Source organism: Megascapheus bottae, chromosome 30 (assembly GCF_031878675.1).
Source record: "Megascapheus bottae isolate mThoBot1 chromosome 30, mThoBot2.hap1, whole genome shotgun sequence".
Lineage (NCBI taxonomy): Eukaryota > Metazoa > Chordata > Mammalia > Rodentia > Geomyidae > Megascapheus > Megascapheus bottae.
The window spans coordinates 7,544,018-7,567,732 of NC_143538.1; the positions used below are offsets into that span (position 1 = coordinate 7,544,018).

A 23,715-nucleotide genomic window follows, 5' to 3' on the forward strand; every position below is an offset into this window, starting at 1 on the left:
CTGATGTCCAGACCCCAGTGGAGGAGCCCTTTGCCGAGGCCACAAGCAAAGCCATGCAGCTTCTTCCCAGTTTAACAGGGCAAAAGGGTCCTTAGTTGCTGGAGGAGGAGGAAGCAACTCGGGCCTTGGCAGGCTGGTCCCTGCCCTCCAGTGAGGGGGGTGGGGGGGTGTTTCAGGCTCCCTGCGTGGGTGTCTCTCCTTTCCAGCAATGGCTGGGCTTTTCTAGACACCCAAATCCTTCCCATTTGGCCATCTCTTACCACTACCACTTTTCCAAAGTGGATTTCCGTTCAATCGCCATTTGCTAAATCTGTCCCCTATAAACCGGTGGGGGAGGGAGAGATTAAGCCCTATTACAGATGTTTTAGAAGCAAGCACACCCAGGACACACAGCAGGACACGGGAGACCCACAAGACCACAGGATCCAGTCCACATTTCTGCTGGGCAGCCCTGGTCTCAGGCCACACAGGCTGCAGGACCAGGCTGCCCCACGCATCAGGGGCATGTCCCTGCCTCAGCCCACTGGGGACGGGGGCCAGGGGCTTGTGCAGCAGCAGACCCCAGCTCAGGGGGGATGCAGGAATCCCACTCACGGGCTCCCTGAAAAACATGAGCAGCTCCTTCAAGCAGGGTTCGCTCAAGAGCTCCACATCAGGGTCGCAGAAGGTGAGTGACTTTGTGGGCACCTCCTGTGGTGAGATGGGTGGAAGGATGGGAGGATGCCAGTCTTGGGCTTAGGGCTTCCTGGAATTCTGTACCAGCAGCAGGCTCTGGTCCTCCATCCGGCTGGTGTGTTCTCATCGCTGTGTGGAAGTGCTACTGTGAGCAAGGGTTTGTTCTGGCCCGATGTCTGGAGGACCACGGTTGGAGACATTGAGGAAAGTGTCCATCTTGTCCTCAGCAGATGGAGTCTGGCAGAGGCAAGGGCTCAGCCCCATGTCACGCACAGGAAGGATGGCCTAGGCCTTGGCCACGCCCACAAAAGCATGCTGATTTGAATATGTAGATGCGATTCCCCAGCTAGCTCTGCACCAGCTGTGGAGATGGTGATCCTGAATCCTCTTCGGCCTAGCAGGCCTGGACCAGCTCCAGCCTCTCCTCCACCCCCTTTAGTGGGAGCAGGAGCCCCCACAGGAGCTGGATCAGGGATGCAGTCGGCCTCTGGACGCCTCATCCTGAACTCCAAGGGTTTCTCAGGACGACGCCTGCAGGCGCAGATACTCTCACCAGTGCTGCCATGATGGAGTTAGAGGGAGGAAGCGGTGTGAGCCAGGCAGACAGCAGGGAAAGTTCTCGACCTGGGCTGCACACAGAGGGTCATCTCTCTGGGGCTGGTCAGGCTGTGGCCTCTTTGTTCATCCACAGGCAAGCAGATGTCAGACCAGTTGTTTGCAAATCTCTGACGTCCCTTGAACCTGAAAAGGCCGCAGGAAAAAAATAGCCAGCTCTCCTTCCTTCAGGAAGATTTAAATCTTGCTCTTAGTCCACAGATAGGGAAGATCCAGCCTCAGAGGGCTGCATGGGGTGGGGACAGAATCCTTGATCTTCTCTCCTGGCCCGTGTGAGAGTCAGCTTTATGTTCAGAGTCCTTGTGTCCACCATCCGGTGTGAATTAACATTCAACAACTGGGGAGGAAGAGGGACTGACAGGCTGCTGCATGTGGCCACATGGCCAGGTGTGTGGCACTTCTGCACCCAGGCACCCTGCTGATAAACTGAAGAGGAGCAGGTTGGCCTTGGGGGGCAACTCCCCCGCACATTGAAATTAATACAACCTGGGTATAAGGAATTACCTAGAGGAAAGGAGAGAAGCAGGGAGGGGGGGACATTTTGAGTTTGGTGGAAGACTGCAAACTAGTACACACAAACACACACACACACACACACACACACACACACACTCACACATAGCACAATATCCTGAAAATGATTTCAACTGCAGGGATGAGTTTTTCCCCCCTCTAAGATGACCTTTCCCCAGGGATCCAAGATCAAATCTCACAAAGGGGATGGCTGTGTGGCTCAGTGGTGGAGCACATGCAGTGCATGCTGGGAGTCCTGGGCTTCAGAAAGGAGGGAAGGAAGGAAGGAAAGAAGGAAGGAAGGAAGGAAGGAAGGAGGGAGGGAGGGAGGGAGGGAGGGAGGGAGGGAGGGAGGAAAGAAGGAAGGGAGGGAGGGAACAAGCTATCATTCTCAAATTCCTAAAGCTCAGCACAGGGGCCAGGAGCGTAGCCTAGTGGTAGAATGAGTGCCTAGTATGCACGAAGCCCTGTGTTCGATTCCTTGGTACCACATACACAGAAAAAGCCAGAAGTGGTGCTGTGGCTCAAGTGGTAAAGTGCTTAGCCTTGAGTAAAAAAATGTCCAAGGACAGTGCCTAGTGTGCACGAAGCCCTGTGTTCGATTCCTTGGTACCACATACACAGAAAAAGCCAGAAGTGGTGCTGTGGCTCAAGTGGTAAAGTGCTTAGCCTTGAGTAAAAAAATGTCCAAGGACAGTGCCCAGGCTCTGAGTTCAAGCTCCAGGACTGGAAAAAAAAACTCAGCACAGTTATAAGTGTTAATGGCATAATTTTCCCTATGGCTTGTTTACAACAGCCCTTAAGCCAAGAAGTAGAATACGTGAGAGAAGAATGAAAATAGTACTTATGTCTTTCAAGGAGGCTGTTTTTTGAAGGAGGTACTAGGGGAAAAAGTCCAATGGACACATCTTCCTTGCATACTTGGCCCTTCCTTGAGTCCAGAAACTCAGTGCCAGTTCTCCATTCCCATCCCAAAGTCACACCCCTGCACTGGGTGTTTGCTGACACATGCCAGCTGCCCCATGGGATGAAACAAACCCAAGCTGCATTCTGTGCAAGTCCTCCAAAGGCCAACCTCCCTGGCTATTTGTGGAAGGCAGATTTGACCCTTTGTCCTTGGTTGATTGAGGCACTTCCTTTGTTTGTCCTTCCTTCCTTCCCTCCTTCCTTCCTTCCTTCCTCCCTTCCTTCCTTCCTTCCTTCCTTCCTTCCTTCCTTCCTTCTTTCCCTCCTTCCTTCCTTCCTTCTTTCCTTTCTTCCTTCCTTCTTTGATCCCCCCATTTTTTTTTGTCAGTCAAGGTTCTTGAGCTCAGTAAAGGCCTATGTGCTGTCCCTGAGCTTTTTCACTCAAGGCCTCTATGACTTTGAGCTCCACTTTTGGTTTTCCGATGGGTCCGTGTAGAGGAAAATCTCAATGAATTTTCTTACCTGAGCTGGCTTTGAACCATGATCCTCAGACCTCAGCCTCCTGAGTAGCCGAGGTGACAGGCGTGAGTGACTGGCACCCTTATTTTAGAACATAGATGATTTCCAACCCTTAGAAGCAGCCCAGTCTTTCATTTGGGGAAACCGAGATTCGAAAGAGGGTGATGTGCGGAACTTAGCTGGCTCTCCTTCTATCTTCAAGGCCCAGCTCAGCCTTCACTGGTCCCACATTTGCCTAGCTTCCTGCCTCCAGCCATATGGGTCTACCTCTGGCTTCTATAACTTGGCCCTGGGAGGGGTCCTGGAAGCAGCTGGTCCCTTTCTCTGGTATGCTGGCCCTAGGAACACTCCCTAGGTCCCTCCTTATTCCTGATCCCTGGTCATCTTCCTCCTCCTCCTCCTCCTCCTCCTCCTTTTCTTCTTCTTCTTCTTCTTCTTCTTCTTCTTCTTCTTCTTCTTCTTCTTCTCCTTCTCCTTCTCCTTCTCCTTCTCCTTCTCCTCCTCCTCCTCCTCCTCCTCCTCCTCCTCCTCCTCCTCTCTTCTTCTTCTTCTTCTTCTTCTTCTTCTTCTTCTTCTTCTTCTTCTTCTTCTTCTCCTCCTCCTTCTCCTCCTTCTCCTTCTCCTCCTCCTCCTCCTCCTCCTCCTCCTCCTCCTCCTCCTCCTCCTCCCTCTTCTTCTTCTTCTTCAATCCTGGGGTTTGAACTCTGGACCTAGGTCTATCCCTAAGTCCCTTTTGCTCAAGGCTAGCACTTGAGCCACAGTGCCACTTCTGGCTTTTCCTGTGCCTTAAATGGAGACAAAAAGTCTTATGGATTTTCCTGTCCATGCTGGCTTTGAACCTGGATCCTCAGATCTCAGCCTCCTGAGTAACTAAGGTGATAGGTGGAAGTCCTGCCAGGGTGGCTACAGATTCTTCCTCAGGGGGTCACCTGTGGGGGTTTCCTGCCTGCCCTGCGGGGCGGGGCTCCCTGCCCATAGGCCCGAAAGTGCCCCTGCTTTTTCCAGGCTGTCCTCTACAAACCCTACTGAGAGTGGGCACCATGGAGGCTCCTCAGTTAGGACGTGGGGGTTTGGGTCCCACACAGCCCTGCATCTTGGAACTAGGCTGTAGTGCTGGGCTCTGGCACTGCCAGAGGATAATCTTTCTAATGGCCCAGGCGGCGGGCGACAGCTGGCCAGGATTAATGCTCCTTAATATCTGCTCTCATGTGATTAACGGCTGTGGATAAAACCTTGATCCTGGGGAGCGGGGTGGGGGGGGGTGGATAAAAGCAAGGCCACAGCTAAACCCAACCATGAGCACAGTTCGGTTGTGCTGGGAGCCCTGGAGACATTCTAGCGAGTTCCATGTGGACTAAGCTATCATTTTAGGGAAATGATATAAATAAGGAAATAAATAAAGAGGCAGGGAAGCTAAATTGATGAAAAGCCCGGGAGGGGGCAGGGGGTTGTCATGGGAGATGGGGAAGTCTGAATGTGGGGGGAAGGCTCTGTATTCAGACCCCACCCCCTATCCCTTAGCCAACAGAAGCCCAGGCTCCATCTCCTGTCCCCAGCTCATCTGTTTCCATGCAATAAGTTTTCTACTTCTTTTCTTGGACAGTCTCATTGATTCTCATTTGATCTGTAAACAGCAGGGTGGATGGGAAAGGTCAGATGGCAGACAGGATCCTGGAGCAGGCACTGGAGGCTCTAAATGTATCTGGCAGACGTCCTTCCCATGACTAGGTCATGTCACTGGTCACCAAGGGACCCACAGCAAGGCTGAAGGTACCTGGGGAGCCCTGGGTAAACCACTTTCTGATCTCTTAAGGAGGTACTGTCAGCTGGGCATTGGTGGCTTCCGTCTGTAATCCCAGCGACTCAGGACCTGAGATCCGAGGATCATGATTCAAAGCCAGCAAAGTCTGTAAGACTTTTTTTTTTTGCCAGTCCTGGGGCTTGAACTCAGGGCCCTGGTACTGTCCTTGAGCTTTCTCAAGGCTAGCACTCTGCCACTTGAGCCACAGTACCAGTTCTAGCTTTTCTGTGTATATGGATATTGAGGAATCAAACCCAGGGCTTCGTGCATACTAGGCAAACACTCTACCACTAGGCCACCCACACTCCTGGCCCTCATGAGACAGATTCCTAACTCCAATAAACAAAAAAAAAGCCAGACATGGAGGTATGGCTCAAGCAGTAGAGCACCAGGCTTGAGTGAAAAAGCCAAGAGCAAATGTGAGGCTCCAAGTTCAAACCCCATTACCAGCACGTGCACACACACACACACACACACACACACACACACACACACACACACACGTGCATACTTTGATAAGTAACTGACCTTTGATACCCACAGGTCCAAATCCAGGAATTTAATCACCTGTGGATCAAAAGTATTGGGGCGGGGGTGTGTCTATACTAAATAGGTGCATAGTTTTCTCATTCTCCTAACTGATGGTGCAATATAGCTCTTGGAATCCTGTTTACATTGTTATTATCCCAACATGGATCAAAGCTTCAACCATTTTGTTGAAGGGATTCAAGTATTTGTAGTTTTGGTGTCCTTGGGGTCATGAATCAATCCTCCTTGGTGACCCCCCGCCTTAAAATCCATCCTTGCAGAAGACCAGCCCTTGCTCTTAACATGCAAGAGGTGGGCTTGATTCCCAAATCACAAGCATGATACTAAGAGCTTATAGCGCTACAGAATGTTCCTGCCAGAGCCGGCTCTGTCACGGTGGTTCATGAGGATCTACAGCCCCTCTCCACCTCCTCCAGTGTGCTCTAAACTTTGTGGGGAAGGGGACAGCCCCACACAAATGTCAAACACTTCAAAGGTGGCACATATCACAAGGCTGTGTGTAACCTATACTAACACTGTGCTGTGGGATCATTTTTAATAGCAATGCTTTTGCTTCTTTCTCCCTCTCTTCCTACTTGGAAGAACTTTATAATGGTTCCAACATCTTGTTATTTGCTCCGGTCCAAAACAGTCAAACAGTAACAATTTTCCCTCCCCACCTCCCCACCCCACCTTCTTCCCTTCCTAGAAAGGAGCAAACTATACTGGGGGTGGGGTGGGGTCATTGACTGCCAGATGGGGGCAGCAGAGAGCTGGGCTGGCAGACCCCGGCCTACAGGAGAGGCTGGAAACACATCAGATGAAAGGAAACGGCAGGGCCAGGTGGCCTAGGTCCCTTGCCTGTGCAGCCAGTTAGCATACGCCAGGCACTTTTGCTGGGACCTGAGAGACAGCTCAAGGGCTGGGGCTTCTGGCCCAGTCTGGCCCTCCTGAGTCTAGAGCTGAGTGTCTGGGTCCAGGGATGTCTCAGGTTCTCCATGCCCTCTCACAGTGGGGAAGATGATGCCACACACAGGCTGAAGCCTACTCTGTTGCATGCGACCCAGGCTTCTGAGTCCTGCTGGCTGGAGTGTCTCTCATGGGTCTCCTTTCCATCCTGAAAGCACACACAGAATGCATAGACTCACTGCACACACACACACACACACACACACACACACACACACTAACTAAACACACATACACATTCCACACATAAACATACATACATATAACACACATTTACACAACACATACACAGCACACACATATACACACCACACACACAACACACATAACACACCATGTCCATACAAACATACACGATGTACATACATGAACAACACACAACCACACAAACATGTATAACACATGCACATGGTACACACAAATACAAATACACATGTATACACACACAAACATATATACAGATAACACACATAGACACACAGAATACACAAACACATGCGCATACACTGATGCATTGGCAACCAAGCACATTCTATTTGAAGAGGATTAGTGCTTTCCTATATTTCAGCACGGGGTTGAAAAAATTTCTATAGGAGTTAAAATCAGATTATAGGGACTGGGAGCACAGCCTAGTGGTAGAGTGCTTGCCTAGCATGCACGAAGCCCTGGGTTCAATTCCTCAGTACCACACACACAGAAAAAGCCAGAAACAGTGTTGTGGCTTAAGTGGTAGAGTGCTAGCCTTGAGAAAAAGCCAAGGACAGTGTCCAGGCCCTGAGTTCGAGCTGCAGGACTTGCAAGAACAAAAAATTAGATTATAAAAAATAAACAGGATGAGAGAAGAAAGAAGGATGATGGGCACTGAGTTCAAGTCTCAATACTGACCCATATACATAAAAAGAGAGCGTGAGAGATAGATAAGGCAGAAGGGCCATCTTGCCTATTGTGAGTTCTCTAATGAAAATCAAACCAAGTGCCCAAGGCTGAAGAGGAGCAGTTTGCTCCATCCCCCTCGCCCTGTGAGCAGAAAAGGCTCAGCTGGCTGCAGGGGGCTGTCTGTCCATTTTGCTCTTGACCTGCAAATTCTCTTGTCTAATGCCAGCAAGCTGCTGTCAACAAAAGAAGGTCGCAGTCAGATTAAGGGGGGCGGGTGTGGAATAATCTCATGGTAAATTTCCTGCTCAGATTTCTTCTCAGGAACACAGACTTGGTGAAGGAGGAAAAGGTCAACTTGACATGCCTGTAATTAGACCCACATTTTGGGAGTCTTTCCCTGGCTTCAAGTGAAAAGAGAAGAAAAGATTTCTGCCTCCAGAAGGCACTCAGACTTGCGTGGATGCCAGCACATGCCAGGGGGGCTTCCATCGCTTGGCTGGTGGAATTGTATGTTGATGAGATGGTAGGCATGTCTTAAACAAGAAGGGGAATCCTCTCATGGGATGCTCTCTCCTATGGAACTTTCCAGAAGTTCCAGCTGTGATCCCTGGTGATGGCAGAACCCAGAACTTCTTTATACACCCCAATCCACCTGAGACCCTCACTCATACCATTATGAGGTGTCTACAAAGCTCTTGCATAATGAAATGTCTCCGCTGCAGAGCCATTGGGTGTATTTTTTTGTTGGAGAAATGATTCCGAAAACAAAAAACACATTAAATGCTTGGCAGGGGTGTTTTTGTTCATGTGTTTGCTATTGCAGAACATATCCTCTGCCAACATTGCAGCATAACCCACTGAGGAGCAAGGGAAGGAAGGAAGGAAGGAAGGAAAGAAGGACGGAGGGAAGTTAGGAAGGAAGGAAGGAAGGATGGAAAAAACACAGAAAAAGAGGGGAGGAGGAAAAAGAAGAGGGAAGAGAAAAAAATGAAGGAAGTTCCTATAAGCAGACAAGAAGATGGCAGGATTTCTCTTCCAGTTGAGTTCCAAGCCCAAATTAAAGATGCCATTGACTTAGAAGATGACTGTGTTGTAAGTCCTGGATGTATCACAGCTCTAGGCAATCATTGTGGAAGTCCACTGATACCACAAGACAGACAACTGGACGTTACATGACCCTGGATGGAGAGTCTTGTAGCCAAAGGTCTACCTTGATTCCCAAATGAATCTTGAGCTTTACTTAGAAAATACAGGGGACGGAGGGAGCAGGAAAATGATTCACTTTGAGAGAACCCACACCTAGGCCCATGGGCCTCTATGTGAGGGATTATGGAGTGAACTCCCATGCTGGATGCTTTCCTTCCAGTTAGAAGGCAGATTTCCCAAATCCCCCTCCATGACCATTTTGGGGTGACAACAGACACAGCCAGGCAGGCTGCTGACAGGGTCGGGTTAGTGTTGGTTAAAGGCGCCAGACAGGACTGAGAGTCATGTGGGGTTCATTCTAAAGCACTTATAGCTGGATTCCCCTTTACTCCTGGCCTGACCTCAGAAGACTTAAAAAGGGGCTTAGTAATAGCTGATGCCACGTGATTCCATGGCTCATGAAGGCTTGATGTGAGGGCTTCTGAAAGCACTGATTATGTCCAATTGTCTCAATTATGCAAACCAGGCTGACATTTCTGGGGGGAGGGGGTTGGAAGGTGCAGGGGGAGGGGGAGGGGGGAGGGAGCTACTTCAAAGAAACCTCCTGTGGCTGCTGTCTCTCTCTCTCAGATCCCAAGGCCCCTTTCTGTGCAGCCTGGAAGCTCGGGCCCTGGCTTCCTTTCCTGGCCTGGGAGTGAAGTCACGGGGCCATTGTCTTCTGGGGATCATAAGGGCCTGGCCCACTGGTGGTGCTCACATGCTTCTCGTGTGGATGGCCTCAGTTAAAGGGGGGGCCCTCTCCTCCCAGCTTTCTGTCCAGGGCCAAAAAGGAGGCTGGAGAAGGCTGAGGTCTTCCCTTCCCACTCTCCTCTGATGACAGGTAAGCTCAGGTGTGGGGCTCCATTTCCCAGACCTCTCACTCCTTTCCTGCAAAGCTTGGCTTGGATAAGGCTGTGGGGAAATGGATGCAGGATTTATAGTCTGCCTGGGTTATGGGAGGGTCATTCTAAAATAGGCCCACCGAGGTTGACGGGGGGAAAGATGACTGAATGGCTCAGAATGCTCTCAGCTTCTTCTTGGGGCCAGTTTTTGAAGGCAAGGGTCCCCGGGGCTTTGCTCAGAGATTCCAGTACCAGTGCTCACCCTTCTTATCTATGGCTTGTTGGCATTCTCCCTCAATTTCTTTCCTTTGGGAACATCAGAATCTTCCTTAGATGCACCTTCTTCCAAAACATGGAAGTCCATATGGGCATATGGATAAGCCCGTATAAGCCTTTATAAGCTTACATTGTGTGTGGTGTGTGTGTGTGTGTGTGTGTGTGTGTGTGTGTGTGTGTGTTGGTGCTAGGATTTACACTTGGGACCTCTCACTCTCACTCTCACTTTTCACTCAAGGATATGGCACTATACCACGTGAACCGCACCTCTACTTCTGGCTTTTTGATGGTTAATTGGAGATAAAAGTCATAGGCTTTTCTGCCTGGGCTGGATTTCAACAGATCCTCAGATCGCAGCCTCCTGAGTAGTAGCTGGGATTATAGACATGAACCACCAACAACCAGTTATAAGCTAACAATGTAACTACCAAGGCCATAGGGCAGTAACTGTCCAGTTCCCACTGGAGTGGGAAGGGTAGATTTCTCTCACACTGGAGATGGGAATTAGCTTGTGGAAGGCAGTTCAGGAATATTTACTAAAGACCAGCAATTCCATGTGTAGAAATTATCCTGATGGCCTGTAGAATCTATACAGCATTGCGTACCCTAGCACAGCCCAGAGAACAATCTGAATACCCACAAACCATCATCTAGCCTCTGGCCCTGGGGCTTGAACTCAGACAAATACTCTCCCACTTGAGCCACAGCTCCACTCCCAGGTTTCTGATAGTTTTTTTGAGGTTAAGAGCCTCATGGACTTTTCTACCCAGGCTAGCTTGGAACCATGATTCTCCAATCTCAGTCTCCTGAGTAGATTGCAGGTGTGAGTCACCAGCTCCTGTCTAATAAGTCACTTCTAAAGTAACAACAAAAGGGGTCACAATAATAATGTGCAGAATGAGTACATTTTTTATATGATGACAAAGGCATTGCTGTCTAGCTTTCTTCTGACAAGGGATAGGAATGGATGAGAAGTGGGGAGAAGAAAGACGAGACAGATTTGTTCAGAGATGTAAATGAAGGGAATTGGCCAGGGGTCTTGGCCTGTCCAAGAGTGGGCTGGAAGGATGTCGGTTTGGTTTGGAGAAGGGTGGTATCTGGTGATGCTCACCAAGCATCTTTTTGCACATGATCGAGCTGCAGTTTTCTGTCATGACATTTGGAGTTCTGTTTGTCACTGAGATTGATCACTCCCGCCGGCCTATTTTAGGCTCCAGAAAATGTCATCAGAAATGTGAACTCGTCAAATGTGAGTGCTGAGATTGTTTCGGTATTTTGGTTCTTTTCTCATAATTTGGGGATTTAGTCGGGAACTCTGCAACTTCACTTATTTGTGTTGCAATGAAATACCATGACACATGAGTATTTAAAGGTGCTGGAGGGAAAATAACACAGGTTCTCTAACACTGAAATCTTACTTGGGGCATTAGATGATTTTAGAAAATGCTCTCTTTTTTTTTTTTCTTTCGATTGTGGGGCTTGAACTCTGGACATGGGCATTGTCCCTGAGCTCTTCAGCTCAAGGCTACCACCTACCCCTAATCCTAACACTTCTCATTTTCTAGTGTTTAATTGGAGATAAGAGTCTCACAGACTTTAGTGCCTGGACTGGCTTTGAACTGCGATCCTCAGATCTCAGCCTTCGGAGTAGCTAGGATTACAGGTGTGAGCCACCATGCCCAGCTGAAAATGCTCTCTCTCTCTTTTTAAATGTGCATGCCAGTACTAGAGTTTAAAGTTTGGACTTCACACTCTCCCTTGCTTTTTTTTTCCTCAAGGCTCTACCGCTTGAGTCATGCCTCTGCCTCCAGCTTTTTGCTGATGAATTGGAGATAAGCATCTCATAGACTTTTCTGTTTCTCAGGCCTCAGCTTCCTGAGTAGCTAGGATTACAAGCATGAGCCACCAGTGCTAGCCCCAGGACTTCCCTCTACATTCCTGGGCCCAGCATACCCTTCCTTCTTGATCCAGTTGTCCACCTCTCCTGCCCTGTCCTCACCTGGTTAATAAATTCCCTTCCTCCCCGCCCCTCAGGGTGACACGGCATTCCCTTTCAAAAGAATAAGAGCTTATAATACCCCGTTTCACAGTACCCCACAGTGGAAACAACCCAGTTCAATCCTCAGTTAGAATACTCGGAATAAATTAGTACTAAGGCATAAAAAAGGAATTCAGTACCACATGACAAATCTTGAAAACGCTATGCAGGGTGAATGAAAACAGACACAAAAGCCCACCCAGTCTAAGATTCCATCACATGTGATATCCAGAAGGGGCAGAGCCATGGAGACCCAGAGCAGATGCTTGGTGGCCAGGTAGAAAGGGGAGAAATATTAGAAAGGGACAGGAATAGATACCCGGATGTTGTTTTAGGGATGGATGAAAATGATGGTGGTTACACACTCTTGGGAATATACTGGAAGAAAACCAGACAAAAATCCACTCAGTGGTTTACTTTGGAAGGTGAATTAGAGCTGGGTGGCAGTGGCTCACTCCTATAATCCCAGCTACTCTGATCAGGATGCTGAAATCTGGAGCAAGAGTTTTTGAGGCCAGCCTGGGCCAAAAAACTCAATAGACTTTTCTGAAAACACCAGCAAAATATCCAGGCTGGAGATGTAGCTCATGTGGTAGTACACTGTAGCAAATGGGAGGCCTCGAGTTCACACCCCACTACTGCAAAGAAGTTTTTAAAACGAGGTGAGCTTTAGGGTTTGTGGATCTTATCGCAATTCTTAAAAAGAAAACGAAAAGCTGTCATCATGTCCCTTAACCTTTCTTCCCCCTCCTTCCCACCTCTCTTTTTGCCAGTCCTCGGGCTTGAACTCAAGCCCTGGGCACTGTCCTTGGGCTTTCTCAAGGTTAGCACTCAGCCACATGAGCCACAGCACTGCTTCTGGTTTTTTCTGTGCATGTGGTACCAAGGAACTGAACCCAGGGCTTCATGCAATCTAGGCAAGCACTCTACTAGTAAGCCACACTCCTGGCCCTGAACCTGTTTCTGAGACTATATTTTGAACAGTTTTGCACTGAATCCCCTGAGATAGAAGGGGATTGTAGGCCAAAGAGACAGGAAAGCTTGATGTTAGGGGATTAGCTAACAACTTCTGATGGGTCCTGGTTTTGTTTTTGTTATTTTTTGCTTTGTTTTGCTTTTTGGCTGTTGTTTTATTTGGGGAGGGGGTTGGAGAGATCTATGAGGGAAAAACCTGGGAAATCTGTCCACATTGCTCTTCCACACACTATGGCATTTGAGTTTCATAGTTGCTTATAGCCCATAGATTTTGGGGTCATTCTTGGCCTCATCTTGCAGATGCTGCTGCAAGGTGAAGGATTTGCCTTGCCCCAGTGGGGCAGAGGCTGTGTCTGATAGGAGCATGTCCCTGGTCCCTTAAGGCCCAGAGTGGGGAGTCAAAGCTCTCCACCCAGGTCTCCTGGGTTGGTAGGGGTGAGTAAGCAGGAGGGTGGAGCAGGAAGGGATGATTGTGGGTCTTAATCCTTTGTGCACATAAGGAAGGATGGTTGGTGCCAGTGTGTTGGCTCGGGAGTTTGTTTGGCTATGCACTGGCATGTAGGAGCTGGCCCAGATGGGGTGGGGCTCTGGGGGTGGGGGAGCCCAGTTCCCCCGCCCCCCTCCAGCAAGGAACCAAACAGAACAGAGATCCATCCACGCAGAAATGCGGACCTGCAGCCACCTGCAGCTGTTCAGGAATGTCAACCAGTTCCCTATATCTGAGGACTTAAAAAATAAATAAATAAAAAAGCTAGAGTCGTGATCTCCCTTTTAGGTTAATAATGGCCGCTAATTATACTTTTTTTTTTTTTTATGTGAGGGTCAAAGCCAGCCCTTGTGTGGGCTACACATGGGTGGGTGAAAGTTTGAGTCATTTGCTCTAAATATACACACAGAAACAACTGGTTTCTTCTGGCTAAACTGTCCACAGATCCGTCATTTCGCTGGGGGTTGAACTGTTCATTTTGGCCCAAGAATCAGAGCCAGGGGGGTAAACAGAGCTTGGTCTAGTAGTAAGGCAACTTTTGTGTTTAGAAGCCAGATGGCTTCCTTCCCTCCCCCGTCCTTGTCTGCACTCCTACCGTCTTCCTATCACCTGGTGATCCCTCTCTCTTCCTCCTCAGGGATTCTTCCGTGTGTGAAAACACATTCTAGAAAGTCCACTTGTGGGTGGGTATTTGTTGGTGGCTCCTACCTAGAATCCCAGCTACTCCAGGCCTGAGAGTTGAGGATCGAATTCAAAACCAGCCCCAGGGAAGGAAAGTCCACGAGACTCTTATCCCCAACAAACCACAAATAAAAACAAAACAGAAATGGAGCTGTGACTCAAGTGGCAGAGAACTTAGTGAAAAAGCTGAGAGACAGCATCCTGGCCCTGAGTTCAAGTCTTAGGATTGGCATTAAAAAAAAAAAAGCTGAAAACCAGAACTGCTTCACAGAACAGGAAATATCTTCCTTATAATCCCCCATAGGACTCCTCTTCCTAAGTTTCCTTTTATTTCACAGGACATATTTCTTAAGAACGTCATGCTAATACCCCCAGGGCCTGGCCCGCTGAGCTTCTGTGGTAACTGTGGAGCAGGCTTGACTAATTTATAAGCGGTCAGGAAGTACCAGCTCAATGCATTGTGGCTCTTCACTCCCAAGTTGACATTTCTGGGCTCCAGGGTATAACCCGAAGAGGTGGAGGAATGTCTGGCTGGGGTCCTTCACCCTTTACCCGTTTACCTAGGACTGAGCTCTTTCCAGGGGTGAACAGAGACTCTCCTTGCTTGACCTTGGTCTTAAGGATTGAGGTCTTAATCCCCCCCAAGAACTGAAGGATGGGACACAGCAGAAACTATTACAGAAGCCAAAGGTCTGGGAAACAGAAGTAACAGACTCTGAGAGATTAGAAGCCAGCGAGAGGATTGGGAAGCAGGAAGAGTGCAAGTAGAGACAAAGTGTATTTGAAACAAAGAGTAAGAAGTCAGGGGTAACTGAGGAAAAGCTTCTTAGCCATTGGTGGATTGGTTAACACTTTGACTGCCCACCCCCCAGGACAAAACAAATACATAAAAACAACAAAGCCCCTAAAGCTCTGTACAAACACATGTCATGGGAAGACTTCCTGTGAATAGCATGTAAAGTTAAATTTATATTTAAGTTTAAAAGGGGTTATTCAATCTGTAGAGTGTTAGCCAATGAGCAAAACCATCAGGTCTCTGACCTATACCAAACAGAAGAAGGCAGGCAGGCAGGCAGGCAGGCAGGAAGGAAGGAAGGAAGGAAGGAAGGAAGGAAGGAAGGAAGGGAGGAAGGGAGGAAGGAAGGGAGGAAGGGAGGGAGAGAAGGAGGGAGGGAGGGAGGGAGGGAGGGAGAGAGATGACATTCGTGAGTTATCCATCTCATTTCCGCTTCTTTCTCTTCTAGGGTCAGAAAGCTTGGATTGAGAGAACATTTTGCAAACGTGAATGTGTCTTCATAATTCCCAGCACAAAAGACCCTAACAGGTAGGTTGGAGGCCATACTTAAGACCCAAGGCAGGGCGTCTCCATCCGTTGCTTAGCAACGGCTCTTCTCCTGGTCCTGGGAGAAGGAAGAGGCCTCAGCCTTGGCATGGGTCATTAACAAGGGATGCTTGGGCGGCTGAGCTCCTCTGGGAAGATGCAAGAGTTTCTAATGGGGCCTCTCCAAACACACCTCTTAGGGAGATCAAAGGCCTGGGAGTTGTAGACAGATCCCTAGCCTATCTTCTGGGACTCTTTAACAGAGTATTAGAATTTATTTAGACAATTATTTTCAACACAGGAGCGATTGGAGTGCTTAAGTGCACTCTGTAGAACTCTATAAAAAGGCTTAGCGTGTCCACAGAATGTCAATCTGTTCCATTCACCTCCGTGCAAATGCATCTGCCCTAAACTTCTGAAATCACGCAAACCACCAGACATGAATTTAGTTACAGGGTCTCCTCTCCAGGGGAGGAAACAAAGAGGATGGATTTGAAAAGTGGGAGATGTGATGTGTCCCCAGGTTTACCCATGAAATCCATGGGATCCACGATACATGGGCACAGATGTTTAGCTACTGCCTGACTCAGAGCTGTTGAACACGTTAAATCACAACACTCCTGTCCCACCCCCTCATACCCTACCATGCAGGAATCTCTTCCTGCTTGAACCCCAGAAATGATCTTCTAAGACAACCAGTGCCATAATATGTGCTCACAAAAGTCTTTCATTGCACCCAAATGTCTTCCTCTTTATTTTAGTGCTCCCTCACTGATCCTCCTTGATAGAAACTATACCCATGGCACTCCCAACTTGGCACCTGCCAGGAATTGCAGCTCTGCCCCCCAAACATAGCTAAGGGGGAGGAAGAGGAAAGGAAGAAGAGCTTGAAGGGTCCCGGCACAGTCCTCTCTGTCCTCCATGCATTCTCCAGCAGGGACTTCCCCCAAAAATAGAAATAAGAAAAATAACTCTGTACATCCTATGTAAAAAAAAAATACTTGAAGAGAATGATGGAAGGAATAGACCTTGATTAAGATGCGCCTGGTACTTATAAACGGACATGTTGGGTTGAAACCCACCTGGAAAACTACTTAAAGACACTTAAAAATACCTTAAGAGAAATGGCCTCAAAGTCAGACAGCGAATGAAGCAATTTCTAGTCAAGAGAATTTACACACTTAAGCCTGGCACCGGTGACTTACACCTGCAGTCCTAGCTACTTAGGAGTCTGAAATCTGAGGGATATGGTTCAAAGCCAGCCTGGGCAGGAAAGGCCATGAGACTCTTACTACAATTAACCACCGAAAAGTCACAACTGGAGCCATGATTCAAGTGCTAGAATGTCAGCCTTCAGGCGTGTGTGTGTGTGTGTGTGTGTGTGTGTGTGTGTGTGTGTGTGTGTGTGTGTGTGTGTGTATGTCATTTCTAGAGCTTGAACTCAGGGCCTGGGCACTGTCCTTGCACTTTAGTGCTCAAAACTAGTGCTTTACCATTGGAGCCATAGCTCTGCTTCTGGCTTTTTGGGGATAAATAATGGGAGACAGGAGTCTCATGCAGGGTTTTCCTACCTGGGCTGGCTTCTAATTGCAACCCTCAGATCTCAGCCTCCTGAGTAGCTAGGATTACAGGCGTGAGCCACTGATACCCAGCTACTATGTCTTTCTTTCCAGGTGTTGCTGTGGTCAGTTCATCAACCAACACATCCCCCCTCCGCCCAGTGCAACTCCCAGCAAGAATGCAGAGGAAAACAAGCAGGTGGAAGCTCAGCCTGAAAAATGGTCTGTTGGCAAACACACCCAGAGCTACCCAACGGATTCCTATGGGGTTCTTGAATTCCAGGGTGGTGGATATGTCAATAAAGCCATGGTAAGAGGGAAACTGGACCAGGCTCCATGGGAAGTGGCTGTGGTCCCCTGGGGAATGCCACAGACTTCCAATGTGTGGGTCTTCTCCATGATGATGAGTCCATTGTTCTAGACGTTTCACTGCAAAGCCAAAAATATATCAGCGCATGTGTTGTTGTTTTTATCAGTCCCGGGGCTTGAACTCAGGACCTGAGCACTGTCCTTGGGCTTTCTCAAGGCTAGAGCTCTACTACTGGAGCCATAGCACCACTTCCGGCTTTTTCTATGTACGTGGCACTAAGGAATTGAACCAGGGTCTTCGTGTATGCGAGGCAGGCAATCTACCATTAGGGCCAAACTCCCAGCCCATTTCCAGATTTGGAAACTGGATATCATTTTGAAGAAGATTCAGTGTCTCTTCAATCCATATCAAAGTTGTGAACCCACAAACACTGTTCTGGCCCAAGCTTCCAAACACATTCTACTGTACCACCTATTCTTTTTGAAATTAAAAAAAATCTTTAAGTACTTGTACAAAGAGTTATCTTTTAACAAAAGTTTCTGGATCAGTGTCATCACTTTCAACGGTCTCACTCAATCCTCCCCTACCAATCTTTTCTCTCACTCCTCTTCATTTTGTAGGATACACATTGTTTGATTACATTCTCCCTCTCTTCTTTGCTCACCGTTTTTTTCCTTGACCTCACCGCACCCCTTTCAAGTTTTCACTTCCTGGTATTTTCTTTTGCCAAACGTTGACTTTGCTTTGCTAAGGAATAGCTCTATTTGAGTTCTCCCTGGAATCTACCGGATTTTCAGCTAATACATGTGTACACACATACCACTGAATGTATTTACTTGACTTACAAGTTTATAACCTAAATCTAGATTCTAAGTATAAGGGAAAACCTGCATTCTTTGTCTCTCTGGATCTGACTCACTCCTCTCAACATCATTTTTCCCCCAGGTTTTTCCATTTCTTTCCAAATGATACCATTTCATTCTTATGGATGCTTAAAATTCCACTGTGTGTGTGTGTGTGTGTGTGTGTGTGTGTGTGTGTGTGTGTGTGTATCTCTTTTTCTTCCTTCCTTCCTTCCTTCCTTCCTTCCTTCCTTCCTTCCTTCCTTCCTTCCTTTCTCTGTTTGTGGGTAATGGGGCTTGAACTCTGGGCCTGGGTGCTGTCCCTGAGCTCTTCAGCTCAAACCTACCACCCTATTCCTGAAGCCACAGCCTCACTTTCCGTTTTCTAGTGATTAATTGGAGATAAGAATCTCGCAGTCTTTAACGCCCAGGCTGGCTTTGAACCATGATCCTTAGCCTCCTGAGTAGCCAGGATTACAAGCAGGAGCCACTGCATCTGGCATGCCACATTTTTTTGATCCATTCATCCACGGAGGGGCATTGGGGGCGACTCCATGCCTGGATTGTGGTGACCACACTTTTTTTCCTTTTTTTGCAGTACATCCGTGTGTCCTATGACACCAAGCCAGATTTCCTGCTTCATCTCATGGTGAAGGACTGGCAGCTGGAACTCCCCAAGCTCTTAATATCGGTGCATGGAGGGCTGCAGAACTTTGAGATGCAGCCGAAGCTGAAGCAGGTGTTTGGCAAAGGCTTGATCAAGGCTGCCATGACGACAGGGGCCTGGATCTTCACGGGCGGAGTCAGCACTGGTAAGAGAGGACCCTTCCCTCACGCCTGCCCCCACTGGGAGCTTCTTAGTAATAATGGAGGGAAGACACGACACACTGCACCCTGATCATAATCATGATGGCAGGGGAATCTTTATCCAGTGAGGGTTTTCATTTTATGGGAGGATAAATGGAGGCACAGAGAAGTTTGAGAACAAGGCTCTCACTTCTAGCTGAGTGTCACCAAGGCCTTCCAGAGAGATCCTAGGGCTTTCTGTCTTTGGGCCATAGAAAGTGGGTCACTGTTCATATTTATGATGAGCTCATACTTGTACAAAGAGAAACACACCCCAATCCTGAGCCCTAGAGAATGGAGGCACAGCACAGGTGCATGTGGTGGCATCGAGGGTGGTTTGAGGGGAAATCAATGGGCTGGAATGGTGACTTACGGCTCCTCCACAGGTGTCATCAGCCACGTGGGGGACGCCTTGAAGGACCACTCCTCCAAGTCCCGAGGGCGGGTCTGCGCTATAGGGATTGCTCCGTGGGGCATGGTGGAGAACAAGGAAGACCTGATTGGGAGGGATGTAAGTATTTCCTCCAGATGACACGGACAGGATTTAAATGGTAAAGTATGTCCCTTGAGATAATGCCATGTTCAACGAGTAGTTATAAGGAATAACAAGCTTCTGGGTGTGGGTGGCTCACCTGTGTGATCCTAGTTATTCAGGAGGCTGAGATGTGAGGATTGCAGTTCAAAGCCAGCTGGGGGCAGGAGACTTTTCAGTGAACCACTAGAAAACCAGAAATGGAACTGTGGTTCCAGGTAGTAGAGTGCTAGCCTCGAGTAAAAGAGTTTAGGGACAGTGAGTGCCCAGGCCCCAGGTTCAAGACCCACAACTGCCTGTTTACCTTTGTCTCATTCCTCCAGTGGGTAGCAAAACTGTAACACGCCTTTACTACCCAGATGGGCAACAGAATACAATCAAAATACAAAAGGGGAGTCCATTCCCTCCTATTGTCCTGTGATGTCTATACTTAATTCCCTTCTGTCTTTACTTCTCCCTTCAGTCCTGATAACCCCAAAGGGGCTACACATCTCTATAACTTTACCATTTCAAGAATGTTCTAGAATGGGACCACAGAGTATGTAACTCTGGAGGGACAGATTTTTCTTTTCCCCCACTCTCCTTAACATGTATCCAGATGATCAGGTTTTCCCTTGTTTCCTTCCTTCCATGGCTGAGTGGTATTCCATGGACTGGATATACCAGAGGTGGTTTAGTCCTTTATCTGTTGATGGACATCTGAATTGTTAATAAATAATTGCTCTATTATCATAGAGCGATTTTGTGTTCATGTAAATTTTCTTTTTTTCCTGTGGCAAGCATCATGGAGATAAATAGAAATGTTAGGCTGTCATTATGTAAGATAGTCATTTCTTTTTCCTATCTCAGGGATGTGGGGATAAATCTTTAACAGGTTGGGCAGAGAAATGAGAAGAGGTGAGGGCAGCTGTTCTGTGCAAATATATTCCACGTGCTTCTTCTGGTGGTCTTACTAGCTTCCGTTCTGCTGCTGTGATTCGCATTGTGCTTCTCGTCAGGTAACAAGAGTGTACCAGACCATGTCTAACCCTCTGAGTAAGCTCTCTGTACTCAACAACTCTCACACACACTTCATCCTGGCTGACAATGGCACTCTGGGAAAGTACGGGGCCGAGGCGAAGCTGCGCCGGCAGCTGGAAAAGCACATCTCCCTGCAGAAGATCAACACAAGTAAGTTCTGAGACGGCCAGGCCCCTCTCACTGGACTCAGCCCGTCAGAGAACAAGGCGCAAGAGGAAGTGGCCCAGCTTTGGTGGTTCAATAGGGAAAATGCCTTACTTAGGCCTTTGATCTTAGCCATCTGCCTAACTGTACTTGTGATGGGGCCAAGTGATGTTTTGCCCAAATTGTGTGTGCGTGCGTGTGTGTGTGTGTGTGTGTGTGTGTGTGTGTGTGTGTGTGTGTGTGTGTGTTGCAAGAAACAACTTGGTAGTTTTCACAGTAACTGTTCTGCCCATCACATTGACCTGTCCTAGGGTTCTTTTCATCTTTTTATTTTTGCCAGTCCTGGGCTTGAACTGAGGGCCTGAGTACTTCCTTGGCTTTCTCAAAGTGCTCTACCACTTGAGCCAGAAGACCACTTCTGGCTTTTTCTGTGTATGTGGTACGAAGGAATGGAACCCAGGGCTTCAAGCAAGTTATGCAAGCACTCTACCTCTAGGCCACACTCCCAGACTGGGTTTCGTTTTTTTCTGTTATCACCATTGATTGATATTTTTGAAATGTTTTAACAGGGGAGGAAGAATAACTTAGTAGTATGATTCCATTAGGTGTTAGATGATCATTCAATAGGATCATTAAATATGATATAGAAATATATTAACTATATGATCATTAACTATTCCATCCCACTCAGCAATGAAAAGAAGGGAAGGAAGGATCTGCCTATCTGAATGAGAGACCCAGAGTTCCAGAGATATTTTAGAGGCAGGATTTAAGTGGTTTAACCATTTAGCTGTTGAAGGATGTCTGGATTGTTAATAATTGTTCTATCACAAATAGACTAGATAAACCTCTGACCCAAGAAGCACAACCCTGATAGGGAGCAAAGGCTATCAGAAGAAAGCTGGGGTGTATCTAGAGAGAAAGGAGTGAATCTCAAGCACATAAAATGAAAAGAATTAATTCAAATGAACAAAACCAAGCAACCAACCTGAGCTAAGTGCCTGTGGCTCACACTTGTGATTCTAGCTGCTCAGGAGACTGACATCTCTCAATGGAAGCGAACTCAGGCAGGAAAGCCCCTGAGATTCTTACCTCCAGTTAATCAGCAAAAAAATGAAAGCAGAGTTATGGCCCAAGTGGTAGAGCACTAGCCTGGAGTGAAAAAAGACAAAGAATAACACCCAGGCCAAGAGTTCAAAGCCCCAGTGCCAGCACAAACCAATAAAACAAAGTAATACAAATAAAAGCATGATATCATTTTACTATCAAACTATTATTATTATTATTAGTTTGTATCAGGCATGGGGCTTGAACTCAGGGCCTGGTTGCTGTTCCTAAATTTTTTTGCTCAAGACTAGCACTCTAATACTTGATCCACAGCTTCACTTCTGGTGTGTGTGTGTGTGTGTGTGTGTGTGTGTGTGTGTGTGTGTGTGTGTGTGTGTGTGTGTGTGCGCGCGCGCACATGTATGGAGATAAGAGTCTCACAACTTTCCTTCTCAGGGTAGCTTTGAACTGTGATCCTCAGATCTCAACCTCCTGCATAGCTAGGATTACAAATATGACCCACTGGCACCTAGCTTATCAAACAATTACTAAATGGTCTTAAAGAACATTTTGCTTTTGCTGTTATTGGCAAGAAAAAAAATAATTGGCAATAATGGGAGATAGTGATTATAAAAGAGAATTTAAGGGTGAGGGGCTATTGCTCAAGTACTCTGTGCCTACTACCAAAAAGCTGAAAAGCTATGGATTTCTAAGCATCTGATCCAGCTGTGACTTGCTTGGATTTGTAAGTTTCTGTACCACCCCGCCTCTCCCAGTCATGTGACTTGTGGGCTTCCCTTTGTCATCCTTTGCCTAGGGTTCTGAGCAGGGCAGGGATAGCAAAGGAGTGCCCAGTTGTCACATCCCACCACACAAAGCCTCGGGGTGTCCAGCCTAAGGCAAGAAGAGCCAGCTCTGTTCTGTTTCTCCACACAAAGATGATGTGGCCAAGGTTATGCAAGGGTGACATTGATCAAGAAGTATTAAAGTATAAAGCTCTAGTTAGACAGAAGTAATGCATTTGAGGTGAATCCAATTAGTAATTATGAATAATTATACATTTCAAAATCACTGAGAGTAAATTTCTAATGTGCTCACCACAAAAATGATAAGAATTTGAGGTGATGACTATGTGCACAATTATCCTGATGTAATTAGCTTACATCAGGATAAATGTTCACATCACATTTTACCTTCCCCCCAAATTTGAAGAACTCTAATTTCTTGGTTTGTAATCAAAATAAGCAAAAAGTCCCAAGGTTGCTTAAGTTAGGGATCTCAAGGACAGACTTAATGTCATCATGATATAGTTTCCAGTATCTCTTTGCTAAAATGGCCTTAACTGTAATTATTCTAGTGAGATCAGTCAGGTCATTGGAAATAGTGAAACATTCCAGAATGGTAGAAACGAATTGTGAGAACTAATTCACTAAAGCTTGAAATTCTCAAGTCTTCTCATGACCTTGAATCTCAGGTACTCAGGAGGCTGAGATCTGAGGGTAGCAATTCCAAGCCAGCCTGGGTAGGAAAATCCATGAGACTCTTATTTCCAATTAGCTAGAAGAAAGCCACACGAAAGGCTGGTGGTTCAAGGGGTAGAGACTGGCTTACATGTACCAAACAGACGAGCCAGGAAAGGATACTGAACATTGATCCAAACTCTGACTGTGGTTTGTGTTGCAGGACTGGGCCAGGGTGTGCCCGTTGTGGGGCTCGTGGTGGAAGGAGGCCCGAACGTGGTTTCCATGGTCTTGGAATATCTTAGAGAAGATCCTCCAGTCCCGGTGGTGGTTTGTGATGGCAGTGGACGAGCTGCAGACATTTTGTCCTTTGCACACAAATACTGTGAAGAAGGAGGGTAGGAGGGGGCACAGGAGGGAGGATGGGAGCTCAATGACTCCTTGTTAGACCACGGAGAATTATAAGGATTCAGTAGAACCCCTCTCCCCCTCCCCAGGATGGAATATGAGGGAGCTGTCAGGGGCTTGAGTTCCCTGGGCTGGAATACACTTTCTTCCAACTTCCCTATCCAAAGATTTGCAACAGAGCTGAAATTCAGGACAAGTGTGAATGCAGTTGTGTGTGTGTGTGTGTGTGTGTGTGTGTGTACGCGCGCGCGCGCGTATGTACTGAGGTTTGAACTCAGGATCTTTGGCTCTCTCTCCCTTGGCTTTTCACTCAAAGCTAATGTTTTATTACTTGGACCAC

General features: G+C 47.5%; 1 protein-coding gene across 1 annotated transcript in view; it reads left to right on the top strand.

The window, feature by feature from the left end:
- Positions 1 to 504: 504 nt before the first annotated feature.
- Positions 505 to 23,715, top strand: part of Trpm1 (transient receptor potential cation channel subfamily M member 1) — a 55,896-nt gene continuing 32,685 nt past the window's right edge. Inside the window, 8 exon segments of the mRNA XM_090321442.1 lie at positions 505 to 667; positions 1,115 to 1,230; positions 15,131 to 15,210; positions 16,881 to 17,076; positions 18,517 to 18,730; positions 19,151 to 19,275; positions 20,295 to 20,466; positions 23,191 to 23,365. Coding sequence (XP_090177568.1) covers positions 505 to 667; positions 1,115 to 1,230; positions 15,131 to 15,210; positions 16,881 to 17,076; positions 18,517 to 18,730; positions 19,151 to 19,275; positions 20,295 to 20,466; positions 23,191 to 23,365 — 1,241 coding nt within the window.